The sequence below is a fragment of the Pelobates fuscus genome, chromosome 2 (assembly GCF_036172605.1).
Source record: "Pelobates fuscus isolate aPelFus1 chromosome 2, aPelFus1.pri, whole genome shotgun sequence".
Taxonomy (NCBI): domain Eukaryota; kingdom Metazoa; phylum Chordata; class Amphibia; order Anura; family Pelobatidae; genus Pelobates; species Pelobates fuscus.
The window spans coordinates 426,808,299-426,819,397 of record NC_086318.1 but is presented as its reverse complement, the minus strand read 5'-3'; the positions used below and the strand labels follow the sequence as shown (position 1 = coordinate 426,819,397).

At 41.5% G+C, this 11,099-nt stretch overlaps 1 protein-coding gene across 2 annotated transcripts in view; it reads right to left on the bottom strand.

The window, feature by feature from the left end:
- The window catches only part of TMEM63A (transmembrane protein 63A), a 61,209-nt gene that overhangs the window by 6,154 nt on the left and 43,956 nt on the right, over nt 1-11,099 (bottom strand). Inside the window, exons 12-19 of one of the 2 annotated variants that reach the window (XM_063444063.1) lie at nt 8,300-8,433; nt 4,643-4,780; nt 4,279-4,432; nt 3,973-4,079; nt 3,205-3,291; nt 2,836-2,901; nt 2,288-2,450; nt 1,944-2,049 (exon numbers count right to left, since the gene is read on the bottom strand). In XM_063444063.1, coding sequence (XP_063300133.1) covers nt 1,944-2,049; nt 2,288-2,450; nt 2,836-2,901; nt 3,205-3,291; nt 3,973-4,079; nt 4,279-4,432; nt 4,643-4,780; nt 8,300-8,433 — 955 coding nt within the window. The remainder of the gene's footprint in view (nt 1-1,943; nt 2,050-2,287; nt 2,451-2,835; nt 2,902-3,204; nt 3,292-3,972; nt 4,080-4,278; nt 4,433-4,642; nt 4,781-8,299; nt 8,434-11,099) is intronic. The other variant, XM_063444064.1, reaches the window with a different exon arrangement.

The window sequence follows — 11,099 nt, the reverse complement described above, 5'->3', positions numbered from 1 at the left end:
AAATATAGTCTCCTCCTTTACTGTGTTGATTCCCTTTATGTATTTAAATGTTTCTATCATATCCCCCCTGTCTCGTCTTTCCTCCAAGCTATACATGTTAAGATCCTTTAACCTTTCCTGGTAAGTTTTATCCTGCAATCCATGAATCAGTTTAGTAGCCCTTCTCTGAACTCTCTCTAAAGTATCAATATCCTTCTGGAGATATGGTCTCCAGTACTGCGTACAATACTCTAAGTGAGGTCTCACCAGTGTTCTGTACAATGGCATGAGCACTTCCCTCTTTCTACTGCTAATACCTCTCCCTAGCATTCCTCCCATAGCATTTCCTGCTGCTCTATTACATTGTATGCCTACCTTTAAGTCATCTGAAATAATCACCCCTAAATCCCTTTCCTCAGATGTTGAGGTTAGGACTCTATCAAATATTCTGTACTCTGCCCTTGGGTTTTTACGTCCAAGATGCATTATCTTGCACTTATCCACATTAAATGTCAGCTGCCACAACTCTGACCATTTTTCTAGTTTACCGAAATCATTTGCTTATCCCTCCCTCCTTATCCAACCCTGTTACATATCTTAGTATCATCAGCAAAAAGACACACCTTACCATCAAGACCTTCTGCAATATCACTAATAAAAATATTAAAGAGAATGGGGCCAAGTACAGATCCCTGAGGTACCCCACTGGTGACAAGCCCAAGCTTCGAATATACTCCATTGACTACAACCCTCTGTTGCCTGTCACTCAGCCACTGCCTTACCCATTCAACAATATTGGAATCCAAACTCAAAGATTGCAGTTTATTGATAAGCCTTCTATGTGCAACAGTGTCAAAAGCCTTACTGAAATCTAGGCAAGCAATGTCTACTGCACCACCCTGATCTATTTATCAACAAACAAAAAAAAAATGGAACAAAGCAAAACTCCTCAGAACTTCATGTTTTATTTCCTCCCTATGAATACTAATCTGGGAGATTCTAATAGAAGAATCAGGGAAGAGGAGCAGCAAAGACTTCTGGGAGTTCTTCCCATCTCCAGTAGGTGAGAAAGGTACTAACAAACGGATATTATAGCTTTGGTGGTTGGGACATCAGGAAGAAGAGGGAAACCATTTAATTTCCACAGATTTGTGGCCTAAAACATTGATAATGCTGCCTGTGAATTCTATTCCAGATTTGTTGATACTTAGAAGCACGAATACCCAATTCTCTTAGACCTTGGGAAACCAGTTGGGGGAATATCCCTCCTCAGACGTAGCTAATACAGAGGGAAGCAGAAAAGATAGTGCTTCCCTCTGTAGTAGTATATAAATCCATAGCTAGTCACATTTCTGGAGCTATGAAAGCATGTGAAGTTTGTTTTGGAGAGATCGGAATAGGATGGGAATTCTGTATTAACATCATTATACAGGAGCTCCTATAACTGACAAGTATTTCTCCAAGTCTAACAGACGCATGTAAGCAGCGGGTAATGAATTGTTAGAGAGGAGAGGTTATATCCTCATCATATACCACTCTGCATTCTGGCAGCAGCTCCTTTATAGACAATGCCAAGGACATTGAAGATCCTCCACCGCAGGCGCAGACCAAAGAGTTACAGATGGAAGGACACGTACAATGGACCCACTGTGCCAGTCGCCCAGTGCAGACCCGCTGATTGAGCACACTTACAAGATGCAAGAACATTCCATTTTTGAGTGTTGTCATGTCACTTCCAAATTCACATATATCCCAAATACAAATCTATTATTTAGGCATTTTTCTCTTCCCTTTGTTACCAGCACAGATCTTAAACTAGACACCTCTGGGACTTTAAGTTTGAAACTGGTTCTGTGCACAGCTGGGACAACAAAGCACCAAGGACTCTACAACCTGAACTTAAACATCCAGAATCACTCTATTAAGAGCAAAAACCTTGATTTACATTGCGATGGATTACTTACCAAATGGCACAACGATGGGGCAAGTTATACTGTACGCCATGATCACCGTAAACACACAGAGCATCCGCGCATACATAGCTCCAAACTCAAACTCATAGGCCTGTTGCTGCAAATTGATAAAAACAATAATTTATTTTCCTCCTCCTTGTTATTCTCAGGCAATTATTGGTTACACACATTATATTGCTGTGGGATATAGATATTTCTATTCGGGGTGAAAATAGTGTATAGTCAGCGTTTCACTCCAGTACCTTTAAATCATGGAAAAAGCTACAAGCTTTAATATTAACGTTGAACAAATGTCATTGCTCAAAGCTTCTTTCCCTTATTGTGCAGCAACTTACCTGCTTTATATTCCGTCTCTCCCCTGCAGACTTGGCTAACGTCATACGGATAATGTACAGCAGTAACCCTGGGAGCCGGATCATCTCCATTCCATTCCCAATAAAAGCTGAGGCAATGACATAATTCACAAAGAAGGCTCCTTGGTCTGGAAGGAACACACATCTGTGGGGAAAATTACAATGTTTAGCTTCAGTAAAACACAGCACAGAGAACCCAAGATACAATGTAACAGAAGTATACTTTAGATGGAATGGAGAGGATAGCACGGTTATTCGGATTTAGGAAAGAGAATGATGAGACAAGATACCAGAGAGAGAAGGGAAGGAGTGGACAGCAAGATGTAAATGTGAAGAAGCAGAATGGACAGAGGAGAGGTAAGGCAGCCGGACAGAGAAAGGTGGGTACATGGCAGGAGAGAGACTCTGGAATAGTGGTAGGACTGACAGAGACAGAGGGATAGAGACAGGCAATACAGACAGATAGGGGGATAGCAGAAGGGAGGGAGAGGGAAGGAAGCTGGTAGAGTTGATTATCTCGAGTTACTTACTCCAGTCGCACGGCACCCGTTGCATCCTGATTTTTATCAAAGAGCCAACGAAAGAAGAAATCCAAACTGAGAAACACAGAAAGCAGAGGTTTGCTCAGAATGGTATCAGTCAGGTTAAATACCCACGCTACCATTAGCTTTGCATAAGCTTCATCTATTGGATTGCCATGCTTGCATGTGACTGGCTGCATCTCAGGCTCTCTCATAAAAAGCTGTATGAGGGCCCATACAATAAATATATTGACTGTGACCTAGAGCTCATGGTTTTGGCACTCCATGTGTTAACCGGCTAATCCTGTCCCAGGATGGAGGGATTTTAATTCAGTTTATTGACTATGAATTAAACTAAACCAAAAGATTTATTCTAACCTGGTTAAGCCCAGCGAAGGTAAAATCAGCACCATGAAAATGAGGAAGATGTAGACTTTATGCATCATTATCCTGTTCTCGTTGGACCTGCAAGAAACACCACACGTCAGTGACCTCACACAATCCCACTACTGGAAAAGCGGGGGTTTCACGACAATAGAATTAGCATTACTGACAGTTAGATAGTGCCGACAAATTTTGTAAAGCTTTGCAAGTTTAATGCGGAATTATAAAATTGTTATAAATATTAATAAGAAACAATAGGTTACAGTGGTCCGTGCTCTGAAGAGCTCACAATATAGAGGAGGTGGGGTGTAAAAATAGAAGAGGGAGGGCAGACAGCTTTAAGGAATGTGCTAAAGGTTTGCCGGAAGAAAAGGGGAAGGACTGAAGACGAAGGGAAAATCTGACAGACCATTTGACTGTTCCACAGAGAAATACTGTAAACCAGCATTAGCTGTACAAGTCTGAACAACGTATGGGGTCCAACTATGAATTTAAAACTAGAATGTGGGGTAGGGATGTTGAGAGCTTTGTGGGCAAGTGTTCGTATCTGTTGAACTGAATCCTTTTTTTCTTTGGTAAAAGGGAAATTGGCGAAGTGAAAGCAGAATAACAGCATTATTTATTATTACCATTATTATTATGGACTGGGGAGGGGCAGTATGGGTTCTGGAGAGAGTTACAGTAATCAATGTGTAATGTTATTAGTATCAAACAAGCTCCTTAGAAGCATCCCGCGTAAAAAGACAAACTCCAAGGACTTACTTTGTCCAGTGAGACTCCATCAGGGTGGAATAGTAGACAATAGTCGGCAACAAGGCAGCGAAGGACCACAGGAGCAGAGTTGGAAAGAACTGACTGATGATGGGATTCTGAGAGAGAAAATAAAACCAAAATAGGATTATTAGCGACAGCCCTTCCCTGTGTTATTAAAATGTCTTTCTACGTATTGTATCGCTGACATTGCAAGGCCCCCCATAGGCCTTTCATAATGAGTAGTCATCCTTGGGGTGTAATTTTTTCCTGTTAAAAGACGTTGTCATTTAGAAGATCACAGTTAATGATACTTACGTTCAGGTAGTAGATTGGTTTGGTGACGTTGAACTTGTCCATTGTACTTATAATAATTGAAGGGGTCGTCAGAAAGAACAATATAATAAAGAGGAAGAAGTTTATGGCAAGACACCGTGCCCACCATTTCACTCCCTGCACCGAAATATTCCCCCTGGAAATGATAAAAAAAAAAAAAAAAAATACCAACAGTTAGATAGAAATACATAAATTAATGGTCTATGCATAAATGTTAATTATTTTTTGTTTTGACACCGAACCACCAGGAAGGAGTGAAATAACACCCCCCCCCACTCCTCCCGCTGCCCCCCTCTCCCAACCCCAATGAGGGAGATCAGAGAGCTGCCTGGGTTACCAGACTCACCATAATATGTTCTCTGGGTAGGTGGCGTACTTGACGGACCATTTTGAAGCCCCCAACTCTTTACTGAGGGAGGATGGCTGAGGTTCTGCCGAACATTGCCAACCATGGCATTTGATCGCATTGTAATCTTTCAGGATACTGGAGAGAAAAATAAAGGAGAAGGAATATTAACTACAACTCCCATGATTCTCATGCAGCTAAATTTTAGAATAGAAAAAAAAAATAAAAAAAGAATATTTTTTTTTTTAAATAAAAATAAAGCACAAAAAAAACAAAACAAAAACAACACACTATTGTTTTACACATAAGCAAACCCTAGCATAGAGTGACAGACATTCTACAAACAGAACGATTAATTCATAATCTGACATTTTGGTGACATCACTGCAGTCTACAAAGCAAGTAAACGATGGGTAAGAGATGCTTTTAGGGATAAGAGTGATATTGAGGGTTCGGTTTTAGGATATTGTCTGTATATTTAGCACGTAGTAGTACATAGGTTTAGATGTAATATGTAATGTTCAGGATATGGTCAGTATTTACATACAGCGGGTAATATTTCAATTTACAGTTAGTGAAGGATTAATAATAGGATTAAGGGCAGGATAATTATTATTCTGAGCTAGGGCTGGTTAATGCCAACATTCGTGAATTAGCGCTAAAACTGGGGTTTCTTTGACTGTTTTATTTCTTTTTATATAATTAACGTTAATTTATTTTGACACATTGTATTGTGCTTTGTAGTACAGTACATGCCCAGAGCGGGTTCCTACATGATGCAACATATTACACCCCCAATCCACCATAACAGTCAAACAATCTTGTCAAATCTCATGTTCTACTTTGCTATACAAGAGATAGCTATAGCATAGATCTTTTATAATATTAATAAATAAAATAAAAAGACATTGTGAAAAGATAACGTCCATTAGGTTTAATCGGAATACACCTATGCAGGTTTGTATGTCTAGATTACCTCTGACTGCCAATTTCTTGGCTGGCTATCAATGACATTTTCCTTAAAGGGACACTGTAGGCTCTTTAACACGGTCATCTTATTGAAGTTATTATAGTGCCTGCAGTCCTGCACCCCCATCCTACCCCTCAAAACCCAATATTACAGGGGGTGGAGCCTGGCTGTGGAGCTGAACAGACGTGCACAGCACGAGCTCTTGTCTATAATCCTGTTTTGCCTGAAAAACCCTGGCTCCCGGGCTACAAAACTGACTAAAAACGCATCACCCAAGCAGGGGCTGCAGGGGAGAACAAAACAAGACCACTCTTGAAACGCTACACCGCTGGGAACTCGTGCGGCACAGATGGGGCCTACCGCAACGACCACAAGCCTGATCAGGAGTAAGGGCGCGGGTGAGGCGGCTGATCACCCACCCTGGAGCTCCCTAAAGGCGGACTTCCAACCCGCGGAGGTCTACCCACGAGCCTTCCTCCCTGCCGGCGGTGGTCATCCCTGCACCAGCAGCAGGTCTACCGCTGACATTCGTGTCCCAAGGACCGCATGCATCGGGGGTCACCAACTCTAAAATGGCGGCTGCCACAAACCAGCCAGCAAGCATGGGAACAGGAGGAGAGTTGATAATGGACACCATGGCCAAGCCAGCAGAGATCCTTAATGCCTTTTGGGCCAGGATTTCAGAAAGAGCGCTGACCAAAGCTACAGCCAAACGGACTATCCCAGCATTCACACACTTGGCACCCTCGGACCCCAAGGGCGGACACAGAATAAACGCCGCCAGAGGCTCCCCAAAGCGGAACCAACAAAGGAACCGGCGGCTCAAGCAACGACGCAGAGCCTGCCCCACGACAAGCACCCGTTCCCAAGTTAAGCCGCAACAACCCCGTAGCAGACCAGAGGCACCCTACCCAGCAGGTCAGCGCCGACTGCCTGGCAAAATACAGATTCACCATCCCAACTCGGACACCGGGTACTTAACCACGGCTATGCCTCTGAAGTCTCAGGAGACAGGGGCTCTCGGGGACTGCATCTTGCAACCAAAAGGGATCGGATGAATAGGCTGGAGATCAAGGACTAGCAGGCATGTCCCATTCTTGCCGGACTTTCACCTCACATCATGCCTTATACCATAAGTACTGCTCATTGAATATTCATTATTTAAACAGCAATAGTCGCTTTTAATCTGTTGGTACCTCTGCTCTCGCTGAGTTTTCTGTCATAGATCCTCACGGATAACCGATGTAACCACCCATGCATTTTCTAATCAGTCAGTCATAGACAGAGGGACACCTCGAATTTAAACTTAAACCTGTAAAAATCAGCGGTGGGTCTGCTAACTTATTCCTGCAGTTAACAACGTGTAACCAGCACTTAAACGTAAAAGCCGTCCTACCAATTAAAGGAACACTATAGTCACCTAAATTACTTTAGATAAATAAAGCAGTTTTAGTGTATAGATTATTCCCCTGCAATTTCACTGCTCAATTCACTGTCATTTAGGAGTTCAATCACTTTGTTTCTGTTTATGCAGCCCTAGCCACACCTCCCCTGGCAGATGTAATTTACCTTAAATAATTGTATCTCAATCTCTAAATTGAACTTTAATCACATACAGGAGGCTCTTGCAGGGTCTAGCAAGCTATTAACATAGCAGGGGATAAGAAAATCCTAATTAAACAGAACTTGCAATAAAGAAAGCCTAAATAGGGCTCTCTTTACAGGAAGTGTTTATGGAAGTCTGTGCAAGTCACATGCAGGGAGGTGTGACTAGGGTTCATAAACATAGGGATTTAACTCCTAAATGGCAGAGGATTGAGCAGTGAGGCTGCAGGGGCATGTTCTATACACCAAAACTGCTTCATTAAGCTAAAGTTGTTCAGGTGACTATAGTGTCCCTTTAATGTAACGCAATATATGTCTAAGCTCCAGCGCAACTAGTTTTGTTATTTACACGTTCAACCTAGCATGCTTAACTATTAATCACCAATGTTTACTGGTCTGTTAACCTCATGTTAATTTAAAAAAAAAGTGCTGTCTTGACAACAACTACGACTTGAAATGTTATGCAAATTGCCTGCAGATGCTGTCGTGGCTATGCACGCTTGATGTTAAATTTTCGCACATGAAAAATAAAGAATTAAAAAAAAAGAAAATAAAAAAACAATATTAAACTAAATAAAAGGCTTGGAAGCCATGCCTCCAAGACCTCTAGGAGTAAGAGACAGGAATTTTACTTCTCGACTCTTATACTGAAACATGTTACGTGCGCATGTGCAGTGCTATCCTACGGAGGATTCAGAGGTGCATAGCAGTGAGCACTGCGCATGCGCCTACATTTCCCAACCTGACCCTCTTTGAGGAGCATTGGATTGGCCAGTCATCCTCAAGACAAGACGATGCAACCCGATGAGGAAGTAGCCACAACACCAACGAAAACCCTGCGCTGGAAAAAAGGTGAGTAATTTAATTTAATTTTCATCTATTTCCATTTTATTTTTGTATAGTTGGGTGGCTGGGGAGAGGAGTGAACACAAAAATGATAAGGGGCATCAGGACTGTATCAATAGGAATAGAGATATGAATTTCTAACATTGTTTCCTTGATCCACAAGGAAGCTCTTGACTATCAGGTTCTAGGCCGAGGGCATCATCTATGGACATCCTACCCCTTGGGAAGATACTTACAAAGTCGACATAGATTTGTCTGAAAAGGTCACAAAGGCAACTCCCAGAGAAACATCATATACAACAGCCATCTGTTTGTTGTATTTCTCAGTCACCTCATCTTTCAGTTTGGTGTAATATTCAATAGCATCCTCCTGGGAGCGAGAGAATGGAGATAGAGCATGAATAAACATTGGAGGGCACACACAAACAATTAGAAGATGAAAAAATTAAAAATTAAAAACTAAGGACACATGCAAAGCTATAGTGCTCAACCCCAGAGGCCACGTTTTCAAACTATTTAATAATTTTGGATAAACTTTTCAAATCTAATCGAATTTATTTCTTAATATTGTAAAGAAAATTTTATTTAAATCATTTTAAACGTTTATCCAAATATATTAAATTGATGCGTAGGTTATAAAAAATAAAATTCCAATACGCATTACAATATTATAATTATTAATTTGGGACCATTATACAAAAACAGCAAAACTGCAGAAATGTATTAGAAAATATAAAATTGCATTAACAGAAATATATACAAAAAAAAAACAATACAACATACATCACCCGGTCCCTTAGCTGTTTGTAAGTCGATACTGCCCTAGTTTCCTGCAGAGGACTATACCTCTCGCTGGACATAATAATTGCTCCATATGCACTATTTTTGATACTAATGTATGCCCGTAAAGGGAACACTGGTTAGCTTTTATCTTCTTCTTCTTCAAAAAACAAAACAAAAATCTCACTCTGCATGCATATTGCTTATTGATATTGTGATGTCCCAGCGAGACAATGACACATGAGTATGTTTCGATACCATCTTGTACTGACTTGCAACAATATAACATACATCGAAATAATTTTGACTGGTCACAAATAGCCATGCATAATAAAAAGTAAAGCCACTTATAAAGCAAAGCAACCATACAACGGTGTCAGCATGCCATCACACCAAAAAGGACTTACCAGTATACAATCATTCCAAAAGGTGAAAATAAAAAATAAATAAATTATAAAATTACCAACTGGTAATTTTGACTATACAAGGAACACAAAAACAAATGAGGCACATAACCTAGTTAAAATGTAAAACATTAAAAAGGGAGTGTTTAATTCTTGTTTAATTTGCAACTTCTGTGCAATGTACTTGTGGTGGGTTGCAAATGTTGTCATTCGAACCTTAATAATATACAATTTGGAAATGCTACCTGTTGAATCTGATACTTTAAGATTTGCCTAATTGTATCTGATTTTAAAGAATTTATAAAAACATAAAAGGGGTCTGACTGTCTATGGGAAAATTAATGAAAGGGGAAAGAAAGCTCATCAGTCACTGGACAGTACATGAATCTGTAAGCATGAACGCCACTTTGACAATGGTTTATGATTCATAAAGGAATGGATATTTACTATTCTGTTCACAACCATTATATTTCACAAATGTGATTTTCTAAGGTTTGAAAATAAAAATTAAATGTTGAGAATCCTCCATCACAGTGAATGAGCTCAAGGCAGCCCTTCAAGTACCTCCCAACAAGAAAAAAACAAACAAAAAAATAAAATAAAACTGAATATTTAACTCTATGCAAAGATCCTGCCCGAGAGGCTGAAACCGCTTCTAGTTGGCCCTGATTCACCCCCAACCAGCCAGGTTGGCTATGTGCCTGGAAGGGAGGCCTGAGAAGAGAAACACTATTAGGGCTTTAGGGTAAATTCATTCTGCTTCTTTGGTGGGTTCCCAGAGGAGTTTGAGATTTATGGGTCACTTTCTAATTTTAAAAGCAACTATTTTAACATCACATATCTTGAGTGTAACTTTTGCGCAGATCACTGCCCTCTCCCTGCAAGAAACATTTCCATTCCGCTGGTCCACTCACTCAAAAACATTAACCTGCTCTTCAGTAGTAACTTCCAACCCTTGCGAAAGACCATACAGTCTGACCTTGGAAACTTGACATGACACAGGTTTCTCTTTGTTTAGTTGCATCAATATTGTTAAAATGAATGGTCTTCCATGTCTCCTGTATATATTTTAGTTTGTTGCCATCTTGGTCCTCCAGGCCTTCCAGACTTCGAACTCTATGATCATACAGTTCTTTTGAGAACGAGAGTGGTTGACTGTATGAAAATGGCCTCTAAAAATCTATGGATTAGGGTGAAGCAGGAAGCAGATTCCTGCACATTGCAATCCTTGCCCTGGTTACCACCACAATCTGGACCCCCTACTAGCCATAAGCATCCTCTCACTTCACCAACTCTCAATCTTTGACAGATATGCATCTCCTCATAGCCTGCTCTACCTACCGACTGACTATCAATACACCACATTTGAAACAAAAATTTGCTCTCCACCCTCTACTCCTGTAGCCCCATGTAGCCAGAGCGCAGCTAAGCGGAAAAAGGCCTTGACAGGGGTTAGGAGGCGGGCTTAGGAGGAAGTAAGCAAGGGTTGGATTATGGGTAAGTAGGATGGGCTATTTAAATGAGCAGCCATCTTAGGTGAGTCATTCTAACTTTCTACCCGGTTGAGTTTGTGTTCACCTCGGTGTGCGCGGACTTTGCTCGGTTGGATTTTTTCTTTGTCTCCTCTGCAGGACCAATGGACGACGTGGAGCGATTGCTGGAGGGGATCAGGTCGGCGGCACGGCATCAGGGTGCGGACTGGCTACGGGCACGGCTCGGCCCTGCCCTGGCGGAGGCGGCGGATCGGGACGGCGATGGCGGGAGACCGGTCAGGGCCCGGAGGCCCCCGAGGAGGCTGAGCCCGGGCATGGGGCCCGGTGGAGTTGTCCCCAGTAACAGTGGGGTTCCGGTT